The sequence below is a fragment of the Struthio camelus genome, chromosome Z, assembly GCF_040807025.1.
Source record: "Struthio camelus isolate bStrCam1 chromosome Z, bStrCam1.hap1, whole genome shotgun sequence".
Classification (NCBI taxonomy): Eukaryota; Metazoa; Chordata; class Aves; order Struthioniformes; family Struthionidae; genus Struthio; species Struthio camelus.
Window position 1 is genome coordinate 71,272,057 of NC_090982.1, and position 19,113 is coordinate 71,291,169.

General features: G+C 38.1%; 1 protein-coding gene across 2 annotated transcripts in view; it reads right to left on the reverse strand.

Moving 5' to 3' along the window:
- LOC104146895 (protein mono-ADP-ribosyltransferase PARP8) overlaps window positions 1-19,113 on the reverse strand; it is a 120,196-nt gene that overhangs the window by 32,524 nt on the left and 68,559 nt on the right. For both annotated transcript variants that reach the window (XM_068926972.1, XM_068926973.1), the window contains 7 exons: window positions 16,430-16,490; window positions 15,281-15,371; window positions 11,772-11,838; window positions 10,807-10,932; window positions 8,155-8,722; window positions 5,834-5,887; window positions 5,635-5,730 (listed from right to left, as the gene is read on the reverse strand). In XM_068926972.1, the coding sequence (XP_068783073.1) occupies window positions 5,635-5,730; window positions 5,834-5,887; window positions 8,155-8,722; window positions 10,807-10,932; window positions 11,772-11,838; window positions 15,281-15,371; window positions 16,430-16,490 (1,063 nt within the window). The remainder of the gene's footprint in view (window positions 1-5,634; window positions 5,731-5,833; window positions 5,888-8,154; window positions 8,723-10,806; window positions 10,933-11,771; window positions 11,839-15,280; window positions 15,372-16,429; window positions 16,491-19,113) is intronic.

Here is a 19,113-nt window from a genome sequence, read left to right on the forward strand (position 1 = left end):
TTTACAGTGCTTGGTAAGAGAAAGTAGTTTTTCCTTACAGAAGGTAAGTGTTCATGAAAAGAGAGTCCCTGATCTAAGATACTCTCAGTAATAAGAACGAACAAGAAGCAGGCGTTAGAAGGGAGGAAAAAAGAGATCGTTTAAACAAGTTAAATGACTTGATTAATATCTTAAACAAAACATATAGCAATGTGAAATATAATATATGAACTACAAGATCCAGTTTCTGTTTAAGACTGAATCGATACGTTAAAGTTCCCAACTTCTGTGATTCTAAGACTGCACTCTCCCTTTACGCCCTTTACTGTAAAAGTTATACAAAGACATATTAAGAGACAATCCCTGCCTTGGAGTTTATCTATCACCTCAACCACAACAAACAAATAAATAAGTAAACAGGTATAGGAAATACCGTACAAAAACTGAGAAAACGATATTCATTTATCTTAGGTGAGCCTGGAAGAATTTCAATGACGCATGGTAAACTGACATAATGCCTAACTTAACTGACTCAGGTGAAATTCTCTCTTGCTCAGACGCTGCTTTCTATAAAATTTTAAATACATATACTTACAAAATGCTCTAAAGGGCAGTGGATGAAACAAGCTCCAGTTTCAGGCACTTTTCACTTGCCACATTCGCCTCAATACTTTGGAATAGACTTTGTGGAAGTGTTAAAATTTCCAAACTTTACCTCCAAGATTTAGTCTAACATGCAACTTTGACAGAAATCAAGATTATCCATTTAAATATTTGAAAACTATGTAAATGAGATATTAACTGCTTGAAAATGTCAGAAAAAACATTTCAAAATATGTTGTTGGAACAATTTAAGTTTAGTAAAGAAGATCTAGATTTACTACTAGATTCAGTAAAGAAGCCATTGCCTTACAAACAAATAATAGTCCACGTCTCACTGATCTAAGCAACTTTTCCATTGAGAAATGATTCAAAGATATTCATATGAGACATTGTCTAAAGATTCACATGAGCAGATCCTTATTGTTCTCAAGAATGTTCATAGGAGCTGACTTTCCTGTCTCTCCTCAGCACAAAACCACCTCTGAACTTGTACTTCTCACTGTTTATAAAGCTGAGCAAAGAGCTACTTCAGCACAGACCGATTATGGAGCTTCTAAAAGCTGTGCAATGCAGGTCAGCTTTCAGGAGATGCAGCCATTTCTCTCAGATTCTTTCTATGAGGAAAAAAAAAGAGTGGTTTGGATGCAGCAGCTGCATCCCAACCCTTGCTAATTATTTCAAGGCTGTTTCTCAATCTTTTTATGAAGAGCGAAGTATCTCATATTCACATCAAATTGCTAGGCTCAAGGTTAGAAAGAGCTGCATGAAGTAGTGTGGCCTATACTATTTAAGAAGTCGTACAATATTTTTTCTTCTTAATATCCATATATTCATTGAATTTTCCCTGTGCTTTCCAGAAACATTGCAAATCATGCCATGTGGTAATTTCAGGGAATTTCCAGTTTTCTGTGGCTTTCTATAGAAGTGTGCATCTCTATACAACCACTTTAATATTTATATCACTTTGGATGCTCTAAGCATTAGATTTAATAAGTACTAATAAGCATATATCTCACTGTGCTCTTAAAATAAATACTAAAGAAACATGCTGTGACAAGAAACCCCATTCACCCTCATCTCATATGGAAAAGGTGTGAATACTTATAGGAAAACATTGCCCACTTGCCTGACTTTTCAAAAAGGAGATATCTTCATGAAGGGTTTTAGTACTTTTCTAAAACTTTTTCCTCCGTTCCACAGAACCTTTTTCCTTCCCTGCATAGTAATCACAGCAGCTACAGCACTCTGTGAAAGCACTGGCTTGTGAGTAATTCGGAGTTACCTCATCTACTTAATGTGCATTTATCTATGCACACACATGTGGAGTACATGCAGGGACAGTATTTGTAACTCTGGTCTTCTACATGTCAGGGAACTTTTGAAGCTTGAAAGTAAACTTTAGGTAGTCCTTAGGATCCAAACTTTGCTCCAGAAAGAAATTTCCAGGAGAAATCTAAGATTTTCCCCTTTATCTTCAGTAAGTCACTAAGACAGCTTAACAACATTTAAAGATTCCTGTGTGTGACAGGATCCCTGAACTGGCAGGGAACACTTGCATGATTACATTAGCACCGTGGTCTCTGGAGCAAGACAGCTTTTCATTGTAAGAGCATAAACCCAAACTTAAGCAATTGTTCCATGCAGCTGTTCTACAGTAGACATCTTCCACATAATGGTATGTCTGCCAGGCCGATCTAGTGACTAAATTAAGCAATTCAAAGAGAAGTATCTTGCTATTATCAAGTTGCTCCTATCTTAAGGGAAAGGAGATGTCAAGATGAATAAATACATAAATTGAAATATATTAAAACCAGACCAATCCCCCCAAAATGTTATCTAGGAAAAAAAAAATCACAATATTGAGAAGAAAGCTCATACTGAGAGGGACTGATTGAAAGATACTGCATGGCTAAGATGTAAAAATACAGCCTGTAGAACAAATTTGCAGAAAGGAAAAGCTTTATCTCATAGCTTCACTTGATATCTTCAGCTGTCCTGAGAACAAGACATCAGAATTGTGCAAGTCATTAATAACCAGCACAAGAAATTACACCAAAGTATGTGAATTTTAAGTATCATTTAAAGTATTAAAAGAATGTAATTTTTGTGTGATGGCAATCGTTAAATTTTTTAAATTGCATTTCAAGACAATTAATTAAACTGCATTTCCATTCAGGAAAGGTGTCAGGCTGAGAGAAGTGAGGGCTGCAGAATCAAGTTCTTACTGGAATCAAGGAGTACTGCTTCCTTGTAATTGAGTAAAATCTAGACACATTAGACATTAGAAACATTAGACAACAGAAAATCAAGCCTAAATGCATTTAAAAAGAACTTTGTAAGCAATAACTCTGCTATGCTTTTATAAATGCATATGCCTTCTTTTTCTTTAAAAAGTAGAAGGAAAACTCATCACTAAGGTACATGCTCCTCTGTACACATGATCTGTGCACACACTCTGTGCATGTGTGTGAAGGAATCACTCTTTAAAAGGAAGAGAATAGTTAAATATCCAGAGCTATTTAGTCCGTGTCATCTTTTGCGGTAAAACTAACTATAGAGCCTATCTAAGTAATGTTTCTGAGATACAGATATATGTTGAAAATGAGATCAAGCCGCAGAATCTAAAAATATAAGCGGCCCAGAGCAAGGTTGAGATTGTTACAAAATTCAATGAAGCTACTGTGTTACCAAAATCAGGAGTACTCTAAACTCTTTAGGAAGGCTAGGGATACTGTATCTGGGATCTGTAAGAGAAGTGAGGCTAGATCCTACAGAGTCTTACCTTAAATAAAAGCCTCCTGCACTCTGCTCAGTAGAGCACTGTATTCCCAAGATTCACTGTTACAGCGGTATCAAACAAACTGCTCTTTAATTTGGATCATTCTTTCTTCTTTTCACATACCAATATACAGATATATATACAGAGAGAGAGAGATATGCAGGGATATATATGCATGTGTAAACTATTGAAGCATCTAAATAAATGGAACAATCTTCCTGAAACAAACTTTAAAATTCACTACTTTGGGCTGCCTCCATGGGAGCGCTCAGAAGAATGAAGCACATATTTCCTTAAAACCTTTTGGCAAATTCATGCTAGATTCAAACTAAGATCCTTTCTTTCTCACCCTCTGCAGAACTGCAGATTCATTAATGGCTCTACACTGCTTATTGAGTCACTCAAGCATACAGAGGGCATGACAGATTTCTTCCCACTATCTCCTTCTCTCTGGGTGATGTAAGGACACACTTTCATTTTTGCAATGCTTGCTAGGTTATGCTGCCTGCAAAGGCAGTGATGAACATGTGTGAAATGGCAAATATGTTTGCACTTTCCTCTGTACTGAAGCACTAAACAACTTCCAAACTGATGGCTAAAATAACTTCTCTATATGCTGAAGATGATCCAAGAGAAAAGTCATTCTGAGAGATCTGGATCACTAAGATGGGAAAGGAATAAAAACATTTAGCAGTAAACCTGAATTAAGATTTTTAATTTAGACCTGATGACTTTCTTTTAGTAGTTGAGCATGTGAACAGCAAGAAATTCTACTTTGCTTTATCTGAGTCCTATGGACAATAGAAAAAACTTGGTAATTTAAAAAATTATATCATCCAGAATTTGCACATAACTCACTTGAATCTTATCTCGTCCTGTCACAGGTAGCATGTGTAGTACTGCATTCAGAGAGAAAAGACAAGAAACTGGTGCCTTCTCTATCGGTTTCTCATCAGGATTTCATCGCTGATAAAGCTGGCCGAAATCCGTGTTTATAAAAGGCAGATATGAGCCTAAAGAGGCAAATAACCACTTGGTAGGATTTTCAAAAGTACACAGGTTTAACTGTGACTTAAATCAATGTTAGCCAAATATGTAGGTGCTTTTGAAAATCCTATTAGCAGCCTATTTGCATACTCTGCCTGCAGTCAGAGTTCCTGGCCGTGGCGCCACTGAGCACCACGCGGGCTGACTACGAGGTGATTTCTGCTTCTACGGAAGCAACGACTTTCCTGAATGTAGTTCCATGGGAATATCATAGATGATGTCTCGCTCAACTCCAGTAGTTGCTGACTTAACTGTGGACCTGATATTTGGGAAAGATATTGGCAGGTGAGGTGTTAAGACTACTCATACACTGGTGCTTAACACAATTTTCCACAGCTTTAATCTTAACAGTTACTCGAGCTTCCACAGGATTCACGATAGGTGAAACATAAAAGATTCCGAAGCGCTCACACAGTAAGGTCAGGCCAAAAGGTAAGAGTTTTATTCTCCTATATACTTTTTTACCAAGCTGTACGGATCCAGTAGCTCCAGGCAAAGCGTGTCTTTCATGATCAACCTTACTCTTTTTCACTTTATGCATTCACCAACAGCACTTCGAGGATGCAATGTTTAGAACGCAAAATTCCTCATGCTCAGTTACAAGGCTATGAGAAGGGAGAAAGAGCTGCATAACTGGCCAGAACTTGGACATGCTGAACCACCACAGTACCTCTAGTCTACGATGCTGCTTGCTAGGATGCTTCACAGAGCATCTCCTTCTACTGCCTTTTTAAATCAAATTATGGAGGACGATTCCTCCCAGAAGGGCAGAAGAGAAGGGCAAGAAGAGAAGGGCAGCAGTACTCGTGGCCTTCTAGCATTAATACCAGTGTATCTGAGAACCCCGGTCATTGCATGATAGGAGCTTAAGGACTGAGATAACCCCTGAGCTTTGAGAAGGATGTCAGAAGGAATGGGAAAAGTAGTCTTAGTTGTCCTTATCCAGCCACAAATACTCTAAAACATTAGTTTTCAGTGAAATACGTTCCTCCTTTATATTTCTACGATTACTCTACAAGCCTCCTTTCCCTGTCTCTTATTTGCATTATACGTCTCCAAATGTACAGCAAAAGCTAGTCAAAACGCATTACATTTTTGTATCCTAATAGAAAATTAGGATGAGCCTCATCCAAAATAATTCAATAGTTTTGTAACAGGCTTGTCTGGTCCACTGCTCCTGAAGGCATTAAAATTGCATTATTTAACCCAGCAAACATACAACTTACCCTCAGCATAGGGCCATTCTGGAACACATGGGGTTCATCACAAACCACACAGTATTCATTCAACACTGGTATCCGCTGCTCAGCAAATTCAATAGTCTGAGAACAATGAAAATGAGAATAACAACATCTGCTTAAAAATAATTAACAGTCAGCTCATGCTCCAGAGTGTTTTAAAAATGGGTAAGATATGACATCCTACCTGCACAAGAAAGCCACGGTCTCGTATCGGAATGCATTTTGCACCATAATTTTGCTGCAAGGAAAAAGTTCAGGGAACTTCAGTGATGTTACAAGGCTTAATTACAAGGCTTTCTTGAGGAGATGGTAAAACACTTCTATTTTTTGTGTGCAAATCTGTTACTTAAACAATATTTGCATCTAAAAAAATCTCTCATTTGCATAAACCAATTATCACAAATTGTTAACTGTTTGCTGAGTGCAGGGTGGGTTTGCAGCATTTCTTTCTTAGTTTTTAAATCTGATGAGCTTCTGTATGTCAGCATCCCAAAACTCAAATGGAAACACAAATTTCCTCAACTCCATTCTAAAGAGTAGGCATTTCATTACTTAAAACGTGTATTGTCTTTACGCCAATCTAAATACAGAATACGTGCGTAGGCTTGAATGACTAAAATAACTCCTAGAAGTGTTGAAAATCTTTTTCTTTCATATTTACTATGAGCTCACTTCTGTGAGCTCCAAACTGACAGCTCTCTGTGCTCAGATCCCACTCACACTCCTTCTGCCTTTTTCTTTCAATGTGCAACAACAGAAATAGGGAGGTACCTTTGTTTTGGCAGTCAGTAAGGTACAGGATGCCCCCTAGGCTGACATTTATCATCTCAAACAACCCTTGTTTAGACTGAGAGTCAGACCAGCTCCATTTACAGCTTTTTGGAGTTTTGATTTATTTACAAGCTTATTTTCTTTCAGTCTTCTAACTGCTTATTTGGGAAACTTCACTTTTTTTCTCTTCGGAGATAATCCTGCTATTTGTGCACATATATGAGACTCAAACATTTTAGCTGAGAATCAACATAAGTTAGGGTCCTAATTCATCGGTTACACATTCCACAGATTTCAGATTAGAGTTAGGCACCCAGATTACCTGTATACCTGGTCCCCACATGTAAAATGTGAAATGGATTCTTGATGCCCTTCTGCCAATACCAGTGAAATTACACATGACCATGTAGGTGATGATTTTCCCTAAATTATGATAATAAAATTACTCGCAGTTCTTATAGAATGTCAAGTAGGGCTTTCATTTCTTCTGAATCAGCTGATACTATCAGTAATGAAGCCACTTAGGCAGCTCTTCGTTACCTCATCAAAATCAATGGGACTTTTTTGCACTTAACTTCAGGAGGAAAAAGGCTGCTAAGTTGAGACCTCCTCTGCTGGTTCAGAAGAAAAAATGAACCTCTGCACTGGTACAGGTAAAAAGTTTGTTGGCTCATCTTAAATTAGTTTGGTTGTGCACTTTACAGGAACTAATAACATAGCATGTATATAAATGATTTTACAATAGTAAATCAATGCTTTCAGATTTGATGAGCATAGCTCACAGCTTATTAAGCTTGTTTACCATGAGACATAATACACTCTATGTAATTTCATTATTCAAAAAGTATTATTTTGAATGTATGTATGTACAGCATTTCAACCAAGGATCTCAGTTTCCATAGGCTGGGAAAATCAAGGTACCCTCAGGCTCGGAGACTGGAGAGGACTGTCTCCTAAGTGCCTCTTCACAGGTAGTGAAGTCCAGCTCCTTCCTCTAAAGTGCAAAAGTCATCTTTTAAGAGTCAGAGACGGAAGAATTAAGTTTGAGCTCTAACTTCTGAACTTAAAAATTTGTACTACTCTTTGTTTTCCCAAACAATCATACCTCTGGGGAAAGAAAGGGAGGCAGTGTGGGCCTAATTCCTTCCCTGACCTTCTGCTGCCATGAGAGCGTTTGAAGGTTAAACCTTTCGCAAAGCGTAAATGCGCCCAAGGCGAGCTGAATCATAACTGCATTCCTTCCAGTATGATGATGGTCACAGATGAAAAGCCTAGAGGGAGAAGTGACTTAGCACCCGAATGAGCCAAGGGTGTTGCTTCCCCCATGAAGCAAACAGGAAAATCAAAAAAGACCTGTGCGACTAAGCCAGTTTTGCAGCACAGAAGCTCACACTGTCCCTCCTTCCTGTGGCAAGAAAGGAAGCAGGGAAGGAAGTGGGTGACCAGACTTTCTCAGTGGCTGGCAGCTGTACAGTAAGCTGTGTTCGGAAGAGATGTAAAGTCTCCATCTTGACTTAAGAAGATTCTGGTTTTATGACTTAAATACATGTGTATTGGATAGTTGTTTAAATCCACCTTAAAAAACAGACTCCATTATTCTTCACTGAATGTTAAACTCTTTCAATATCTCCACTAACGTATGTCCTGAATATTAATGCCTTTGCATAATAAGCATAATAGCATATTTGAAAATAATGTGAGAAAAACAAGCAGAATAATAAAATTATTACGCACAGCAGCTTGTGAAGGTGATGATGAAGAAGATGGTGTTAAGATACCAATAAGCCCTGAGGTAAGAGAGAGCCTCCTGCCCTCTGCTATGGTGGACTCCTTGAAAGGCTCCATTTTGGATGATTTAGGGGCATTGGAGTAAGTCTTGCTGAGTAACTTGTGGTTCTTCAATCCATCCAATTCTTCCATTCTAAGATTACTGGAGTAAGACCTGCTTAAAAGTTTGTGGGGCTTCAAGGTGCTGTTGTGCTCACATCGAGGATCCCCCGAACACGACCTACTTAACAGCTTATGGGGCTTTAAAGTGATGCACTCCTCTTGCTTGACAGCTGCAGAGCAAGAACGATTCAACAGTTTGTGCGATTTAATAGCAATTGTCTGTTCAGCTCTAGGGTCACTGGACAATGAGCGGCCAAAGGTTCTGTGGGATTTTGTGGCACACACATCCTCTGCCTTAACTGTGCTAGAGCAAGTCCTTCTCAGTAGCTTGTGAGTTTTGGAGATGCCATCCTGTTCTGACTTCAGTTTTGATTTATTTTTACCACAGCCAGGTGGAGGATAACTTGGCGACCTTAAAAATAAATAAAGGTAGTTGGAGAATAATCAAAAACTTGTGCAAAACAAGCAACTAAGTCCATGTATATGCATGAATTTTTAAGTGCCAGCTGTCTTTATGTATCTGACTAGTGATAAACGAACCCAGCTTTTTAAAAAAATGAGCACTTCCATGTAGGACCAATTTCCCAATACCAAATCTTACTCCTATTTATACACAACTTACTGACTGAAAGGCAACTAACTGCATACATAGAAGAAAGAGCCATATCGTTACAGTTCTTGGTCTAGGTGCCTAGATCTCTAACCAAATGACTTATTTTTGAAATGGAAACCATATATTTCACACAAGATTATAACACATTTTTCTGATCAAAATCTATCTTTCCTATATAATCATTATGGCATGATCCCATTAAAATTACTCTCTTCTGCACATAGCACAACAAATTTTACATGCAGATCAAATGGAAGATATAATGAGCAATGAAACTTGCAGGAAGTATCTCAAATTTAATTCAGCTGAAATGATTTTTTTAACCCCACAATAATCCGAGTGCTTTGTGGAAGACAATTTGATCCCATTCTGTCCTATTTTGGAGAAGTTCTACCTCTTTAACACCGGAAATGAGAAACTGAGGAACCCAAATTATGAATACAGAAAATAAAGAACAAAAGGTTTTTGCAAAACATCATTCATATGAACTGGCACATTTCTATAATGTTCACATTCACCTTTCCTTGCAAAACAAGATACCATAAAACTGGTATCAGGTATGCTGAATCATTTTTCTATGCTTTATAAGTAATCCAAATCTTTTGAGTATTTTTGGCTTGGATCAAATACAAAAGAAACGAAACCCCAAAGGGAAGATCCCTGTAAGAGGCTGGCAGGTTTCCTCAGCCTGTTAGCAAGTGGTAACAGTGGGAGTGTAGCGTGCTGACTCATGGTTGCAGACGGCTCATGATCCCACTCGGATGTATGGGAGGTAGGTATGGGACTCTAGAGAGAGGGAAAGGGGGTCTTGAGCTTGGGCTGAACACTCCTGGGAGAGGGACTGCAATAGCAGCCAAAGCAAGAGGAGGAAGATTGGTCTAGCTGTTGTATGCTCTTTCTGAATAAAAACAACCTCCAAGCTACAGCCTGCACAAACTGCGTTGGCCAATGGTGAGCGGCAGGCTAGGGGATGGGTAAGCTTTCTGCTCAGAACACCATCTTCCTCTTTTACCTTTGAATAGGGAAAAAACCTTTTGTCATCTGTGATATTCCTTCCTTCTCGATGCGAATCAACTGTTTATTCCCCTCCTTTTTTACACGTGGAATTTAGAATGGCAAAATACATCAAAAAGGGGAAACATTTAAAGAAGTATTCGATTCAAATTCAGAGAAGGGGTGATCTTTCAACCCTTCAGAAGCAGGCAAACATGCTAGAGTAGACAGTCACATTCCTGAAAGAGAGAAAATCAGAGCCTGATTTTACAGAGACTTAAAGCGTAAGAGTAACTGGTAGCAGTCATAATGAATTTAACCGAACTAGCACAAACTATTATTTGCATGGTTTTTAATGTCTTTGGACTTTGTCCTTCAAAATTCTGTGCCTTCACTTCAGAAGTTCTGAACGTTCATACGTTCAAACAGTGGGGAGCGGTGGGCGCTCAGCAGCTTTTGAAATCAGTCTTTGACACAGTGACCGTTCTACTTAAAAAAAATCAAAATACAGACAGCTGTGGAAAGAACAGCTGGACAACCACAAAATTAGCAATACACATGCTTGCTACCCAAACAATAGTCAAATGCTACCAAGCTAGTAGAGTGACATATACAGCCAAGTAATATAAAATGAATTATTTCCAGTTCTAGATGAATCATGGTTGTTTCAGAGAGTAGGGCACTGAAATGTTTTGCCTTCAAATAGTCTTAGAAGCTGTAGTAGTACATAGTTCACTTTTGAAGCCATGCAAGGCAAGGACTGGAAACCCATGAGGCAGGATATAAATAGAACACTTCTCTATGGAGAAAAGTCAGCATTTCACCTTGTGAAGTATGCTGTGGATTTTGAGCAGGATGTGACGATAACAGCTCATTTTCCTTGTTATTACCTGCGCAATGTAGAAAAGATGTGCAGAGGGGATTTCACCTTTTTGTCAGACACCTTCTTATTGTGCGTACAGTTAGATTTTTCTTTGCTATTCTTCCACTGCTGTGTAACAAACGTCTGCATGATTCTGCAAATTAAGAAAGAAAGAAAGATTTTCGTATCATAGCCAAGTCACATTCATTTTAATATCAGGGCCTCTGTATTCACCACATAGGCTGTGTGATGCAACATCCTCATTCTACAGGCAGAGCTGCTCTGTGGACTAACTACTGAGGGCTTCAGCACCTCGGAAATGCTTTCTGCCTCCCCTTCCCCCCAAAACTAATTCACATGCTACTTTTATTGAGATTATGCTCTGTGTAATCAACCACTGCAAGACTTGTGGAAGCGTGCTTCTCATGGAGATCTAGGCACAAACTCACTCAGAGTAAAAAGATAACTCATTAAAATTTTAATAAAATTGGGATGTATCAAGAATACAAGAAACTGCTAACTTTTCTCTGCTATTCTTCCTTCTTGTCCTCAAAAGTTGGGCAGCCTAATTATTGTAGTATATCCTAAAAACTACCACTTGGAAAACCTAACTCCTTTATGGTATGTATGATGTTCAGAAATATGCCTGCTCCAGAGACTTCACAATCTAAATGTAAATATGAAATTGAACATGCTTAGCTATAATCTTTTTGAATTTTTGTAGCTTCCTTCCTAAATGTCAGTAAATTGCCAGGAAACCCTGGCAGGGAGCACAAATCAACTTCTTTCCAAGCACTGTCAAAACTGGACTTAAAAAAGGCAACAACTGTTCTTTGTTGTTGTTGATTTTTTTTTAAGAAAAATATGTTCAAAATGCTTTGATTTAACCAATCTGATAATCTGTGAATTTTCTCGTACTTGAGATGGTCCAGGAGCTAAAATGAGTATAATATTTAAACCTAAATACATGGGTTTACACTTTTCCAGACTTACTTTTTCAGCTGATGTCCCAACCCAAATCTTTCCTTCGTAGAGATCTGAAATACATCCACAGTTGGCACTAGGGAAAAAAGAGATCTTGTTGATGCAGGTACTTACAGCAATACTCAGAACAGAGAACTCACGACCATATGTATCGTATTTGAGGACCCCATTCTAGCTAGACCTTTACTATAGGCAGTACCATTGCAGTAGTGGTGCAAGTGGTCATGCCCTGAGTCTATCAAGAAATAGTTCTTTTTGCAATATTAGTCAGTATCAATTTTAAATATTTAATCTTCTAAAATGTATCTCTTTCCTCTGTTTTTAATGACATAAATGTATCTTTACTTTTCATGCTATAGGAACAACTGGAGAGCAGGATCAGATTAAATATGCCTGTATTGACAGTACATCTCAGTCATAATCTCTTAAACTTTCTTCCAAGTAAATAAACTTTACATAGACAGGGTAGGATGCCCTGGCTTTAAATAAATTTACTTATTTAAAATCTTCTCAGTTGAGAACTTGGAGGTGCCACTATTTGTTACCTCTGGTTTGAAGTCTATCATTTTTTAATGGCCCTAGGAGGATCTCAAAAGAATTTTACATGCAGTTACTTTAGTTCAAACTGAACTAGTCCTCATTGGAAACAATGATTTTACGCCTGTGTAACTGGGAAAAAAAAAAAAAAGCCCTTTCACAGAAAGAGCTGCTGATACAGTTTCTTTAGTTACTGGATTTTCCTCAGTAAGATCTCTGAGGATTTTCCTCCACAATCTGAATTTCAGAACTTTATAAAGGTGCAGGACACCTGAAGTATTTCTGTGATTTTTGAGAAGAGAATTCCACGTAAGAATTCAAATTTCCTAAATATAAGTAAAATTCATATGAGTTCCGCACAAGTATCTTTAAACTTAGATCTTGGATAGGCATGTGTGTACTCCAAATCTAGTCAAATATTTCTCCACAGGGTTACAATTCTTGTGAGTATGAAGAAACCCAGATCAGAAAAAACTGAACTGACTTATACTTGAGCTTTCTTTCTAAGGACTTTTTAGTACAAGGTCCATAATACTCATCATCTAAGTGCCTGATGTACGAATCCCAATGGCCAAGGATTACCCTGAATTTCCAGCAAGACCCTTCCTGCCATTGGTATATCTTTATTCACCTGTCAGAAAATTGAGAGCATAAGGGGTAGAGGTTAAGAATAAGCTCCTGGTATTACTAAAATCCTTTAATAACATTTACTAGAGAGAAGTGGCAGATGGGATCCAGCACTTGCTCAGAGTGCTTCAGGTCTTCGCGGCAGGACAACAGCAAACACATATTAAAAGCATGAATCAACTTTATACTTTGTGTTAGGTAAGGGGGCAATGATGATGGTAAAAGAAAAGAAAACAAAATGAAAAATCTGAGTTTGGTTCAAATTTTACTAAAAAAAACCCCAGTATTTGTATATCTATATTATTCTGATCACTAAGAAAGCCAGATCTTATTCAGAATGTCAAAGTTAATCTGTTAATTTCGCTTTAATAAGACAATTTTAAAAAATACAATGTACCTAACTTTGCCATGTAATTTCACTGAATTCAGTGCAGGCACCCTTCCTCTAATATTACTACCAAAATACAATCTCATCTTTTAAATAAAACTGGTTAATTTTTCAAAAGGGATGAATAATTTCATTGAGGTAGCAACGTGTTTAGGTCATCAAATTTCGGACACGGGGTGGGGGAGTTATTTTCAGCGGGATTCATCATACCCAGTTTTTGCAGTCTTAAAAGCTGACAACTAGACTACATTTGTTATCTAACCTTCATAGCCAGAGGAGACAGCTAAGCACCTCCAAAGGGTGATTCATCCTAATCTAAGGCAGGTTTCTAAGATATTGGGTGAAACTGCCCACGGGCATATATAATAATCAGAAAAGATATTAACTAGAAGAATGAGTATCTACAATTAGGATATTAAATAACTACAGGGTGGTTTGTAGACCCCCCCATTGTGCTTTGGAGTATACTGCATATATGATTCTTTTATCAATCAGCAGAAGGTACTACAAGGAGAAAAATACGTTGCATAAAGTAATGGCTTTGTAGTCTCAGGAGGAGACTTTTCAGGAGGAAGGGGAATATACAGAGAAAGGTCTTGTTAACACAAAGGATGGTGGATCTCACTGTCCTTTTTTGGCAAATAAAAAGACATGGCTGCAACAACAACTGCACTGAGCTTGTAATACCAATAATAGCGAAGCATCTGTCTCTGGCTCTGATCTTGCCTTTCTCAGTATTCAGTCACTACCACAACCAGGCAGCTGCAGGACTGGGAACTAAACTTTCTGTTTAACCTTGTCAATAGTGCAGAAGATATCTTCTTGTTACTTTCATTTCACTAGATCATTTCTCTCTGTACAAGGCTCTTCACACTTCATCCTTTTATTTGCTGCACCTAATTTTTTTAATTACATTGTGATAGAAATTTTTCGTGATTACTAACACAGCTACCTACAGCAAATGGCTATTTAAGGTCTGCACATTTATAAAAAGGATTAAAAAATACAGACAAAAAGACAAAAGATAAGCAAAAAACCTGACACTGATGCAATGAAATGTTCATTTGAATGAACAGAATATAGCCTACAGTTAGCATCAGCAGACAACATATCCTATAAAAATAGCTCATTGGGACATATTTTGCTAAACATACCATGACTGGAAATATCTATTCATTTTCCAGGGGCAGAATTCTCCCACAGATACAAGCCTAAGCTGACAGCTTGCACTGGAAGCCTCCAAATCCAGGCAAGTTTTGATTCAAAATATACATTTAGTTCTGACTTCCCACTGTAAAACTATATTTGAACTTGACTCTTGCATATGAATGTTTCCAAATTTTGAATCTCATTTGGGACTTCATGAATTGGAACATTTTTAATCTCATGAGGAAGCTTTACTTACTTAACAACCACAGAGTCGGATGACAACAGAACATTAAAAATTCTCATTCAAATTTAAAGATCCCCAGAGTTCACACAGTCATACAGAAATCAGAAGTTAACAGGATAATTATCATGGCCTGATTCTTCAAAGGTGCATAAAAAAGGGCATAATATGCTGCACAGATCTGTATATGTGTACATAATCAGTGATGTCTGCATCTATGGCGATGATCCCTTGACTGCATACAAAGTGCCTAATTTCAAAAAATCAGGAAATAACATATTAACAATTTCCGATTCTTAATCCTTAAGCATCTCAGGTTCCTAAGGCAGTTATATTTCACAGGCCATCAAGTCAGCAAGTTCCAAAATCCAACCTATAAAAGTTTAAACTAGTGTCCCTGTCATTATTGATGGCATAATCAGGCAAATATATAATTTCAAACAGACAGGACTGCTCTCCTTAGTAGTAGATCTAAGGGTCAAAGATTTGGCAATGAAAGAGTATATCTGTCACCTAGTACCTGGCTCAGAAGTGAGACACCACACAAATCACATGAAGAATACGCGGGTGACTAACCTGGACCATTTAAGTACTGTGTAAGTGAACAGTGCAATCGCACTATTATAGGCTCTGTGCGAATTACATCCCAAGCCACAGCAATCTCTTCCTAATTCAAGATAAAAAGAAAACAGCAAAAACCATTAGCCATCACAGAGAACTGCTGCATTTTGTCAATTTACCTTAGGCTAGGTATAAACACTGATCTTCCATTCATTTACCCAGTCATGGGACATCTATTCCAACTTTAAAGTTGAGAATTAGGACAAACTATTGCCTGCTGATGCCCATAAGAGCAGTGTTAGATTGCTTTCTGTTCTTGAGTAAGCTCATTTAAACTGGGCACGGGTTTCTACACGGTACTACATCTGCAGTGTAGGCAGACACATTCCCATCTATCAAGAGATACTGGTTCAAAGCTGAGGAGCAAAGGAGCAAATAAAGATGGAAAGGAAGCTCGTCCCATAACATAGGGCAAAGGAAACCTGTTCCTCCTTAAGACTGATCAGAACAATTCATAGATTTTCTTACATTTTAGAAGAGCCCCGAAACAACTATCTTATGTGCTGTACTGAACTGGGAATATGATATATCTCATAGCAGAAGCTAATGATGCTCCTAAAAACATTAATTTTCTCTCTGCTTCTAGAGGAGAGGAAGTAATTGCACAAACGAGGTGAGGAAGTGTGGAGTTAATGACAGCATAACTGTCACAGAAGCCATGCCGCCAGTTGGCAGTACCGCTGTCCTGTCTCCTTTGCCGCTCAAGCCTCTCCCTAATCAGGGGCTGATGTTGAGAAGTACACAGGAGAGCCATAGCCAAGGTCTAGAGCTCCTCTAGGAAGTGCTTTCACCTAACTAAGGTCTAGGATAGCAAAAAAAGAAATGTATTTCATTTATATCAGTTACAACATTTACCGTTCACAAAGCATGTTTGAAAGGAAATATACATGCAGTAAATAAAAGCTGACAAAACATTTTAACAGTGAGATTGTAGAAGGAAAAGAAAATCTTTCCACAGAGCAGCAATCAATAACGCGACAGCCACTTGTGAAGATCAAGCCTCTGAAGAAGGAAAGTCTCAGTGGTTGTCTGGAGAGTTTGATATGTAGCAGAATTAAATGGGCATTAATGTTCATTATGTAATTCCGTGATTAGATTACTTACATCAAGAAAGCTAACATCAATATGCAGATCAATATCTACATCATCAATGGCTCCATATTCCCTGAAAGGAAAGAATTACATTAGATTAGATGTCTTTAAGATACTCCTCAGCCCAGGAGTACTTAGAAAAGGGAAAATTTTATACAGGATAATCTTGGCTGTAAAATCAGAATGGTTATAAAATACACATTTACATAGATCAGATCAATATTCCCAGTGGGTGATGCTCTGCTGCACTGAAACTTCCTTTCAGTACATCTTGCTTAAACGGGCTAAATTTTTTCTACTAATTCCTCAAAATTCTCATTCCATTGCTGCTATGTATTTTGGTCTCAGGTACTGGGCAAATAAATCAAGAAAACAATAATGGTCACATGCTGCTCCAATTTATAAGAAAGGAAAACCCCAGTTAATTTAAAAAAATATTTTAAGTAAACACCCAGTGGTCTAAGGAGAGGCTTCAGATGAATCATTAAAGACAAATACCATATAGCCTAGGTGTTTCATTGCCCTCTGAATTTTTACATTTAAAGTGTGACTGTTTTGTTTGTCTTCTGACTCATTCCCATGGCCCCACTCAGTGCATTTGAAGACTTCTGAAAAACAGGGCTAGAAAATACTTGCTCATATACCTAAATCAAAAATTGGTTTCCTTTTTATTTTCATTACTTAAGTGGACAATTCTGTAAAAGTGCAGTTACTCACATTTTTCACACATTAGCTGATACTCTTTTAGTCATTAAATTTTTGCTTTATACTGCATTTACATGCTTGTTCTCATGATGACTTCCATGTTTTTCAACTAAGCTAGATGAAGACAGCACACAGCAGCAACTGGGCCTAAATGAAGCTGATTGATAAGGTAATTTTGATAATATGAAAATATTTTTGTGAATATACATACCTATCTCTTAACAAAGTGGCCATTCAGCCAATGGTAGGGCCTAGTTTACACTAGAAGCGACCAGTTCCTGAGAGCTCAGTCCAAGCGTACATGGGCCTTGATCTTCCATGAAGCTCTGTGAAGGGAACCTCTTCCACCAAACCTCGGTGTCTCTGCAATGCTCTCCAGTAAGAGCAAACCTGAGGCCTCTCTCTTGATCAGACTTGTCCACATGTGGGATGAGGTATGCCAGTGCATGCCGGGCAGGTGGGTGGCTGGCTACGTGCTGTGAGACCTTGTGGCTTCCCAGCTGATCTTGTGGCTTCCCAGTCACCCTTGCAGCCGCTCATGCAGAGCGGTACAGCCCCTGATCTGCTGCAATGGCTCCCAGAATGCTTTCTGACTTTGAAGCTCCTGGAGGTCCTCTGTCCATCAATGGATAGGTAATGTAAACAAGAGTTCGGCTTGGGTGGTCAATGACCTAGCGCCAGAGGTCTTTCTCATGGCTTTGGGGGCCAGATTTCAAAGGGCAGTGATGAAAAGCAGGCAGGTATAAGAATTTCCCTTTTTATATTTAGAGCTCACTCTCTGACAGTAAAAGACTACTAAAAGAGGGACAACTGTCAAAGAAACATGCATGCTTAGTGGGTGTCACTGTCAGATAGACTTGTTGCAGTCAGAGAACTGGAGCTCCAGGAGAGGGATGAAACTGATTGCTAAAAGTTGTATTTGTGGTTTCCAGGAATTTAGGACTACTTTCAACTATTGCAGACTGCAAGAAGCATGAAAGTTTTCCACATGCCAGAAGCAGCCGCAGATGCCAATTTCTAATACATTGAGCCCTAGGAGATCACAAAGCTTACAATGAAACAGCTTATTCAATAAATTAGCTGCATTAAAGTTTTTAAAAGATTACATAAAATGTTGCAGTCTTAAGAGCCTGAGGGACCATATTATCAAGGTATATACAGTTTCATATTTATCAGTTTAGCAGCTAAATGTTTATCATCTCATTAATTTCCTAAACCCATATACAACTATTTGGATTTTAATTCCCCAGGTCCTCTAAACCTAACGAATTTCCACTTAATTTTAAAAGGTATAGTACGCTATAGTTGTAGATAAACTCTCTTTTCTTTGTAATAGTTCTGGCAGATCTGTAACATCTTGTCTACATGTTATTTTTGCAGAATTTTTACAATTACACACACAGAAAATGAAGTCATAAAAATAAAAGACCAGAAGGGACTTTAAGATATCCTATACCTATGCACACTTGTATATGTCCCACAGAAATTTTGTGGCGTTTCTTTTCACAATCCACCTCTGAAAGAGGTTCCACAAGCTCACTGAGTAGGCTACTCTAGTGTTTCACGAACTTAAAACTAGAAAACTTTCCTAAAATCTAACCTAATTCTTCTTGCTATCAAAGTTAGTTTATTATTGTCTCTCTCATGATGACAATGGAGAACAATTGATCACTTTTCCTACCTATAAACAGCCTTTTTTTTTTGCCTGAAGGATGGTTATTATGTCCGCTCCTTCTATCTTTTTTTCCCAGACTAGACAAATCCAGTTCCTTCAGCATTTCCCCAGTGACAACATTTTCTAAATCTCTTATCATCCCTCTTGCTCACCTCCCGGGCAACAGACAGAATATGACAGAACATAAGCAATTCAACAAGGGTTTAGTGTTGTGCTGAATAGTAATTTTCAGCAAAATACAATAGACTGATCCAAAACCTATTGAACTGCAAAAGAAAATGATGTTTTAGAAAAGGCTTCCAGGACCAGTTCTCCG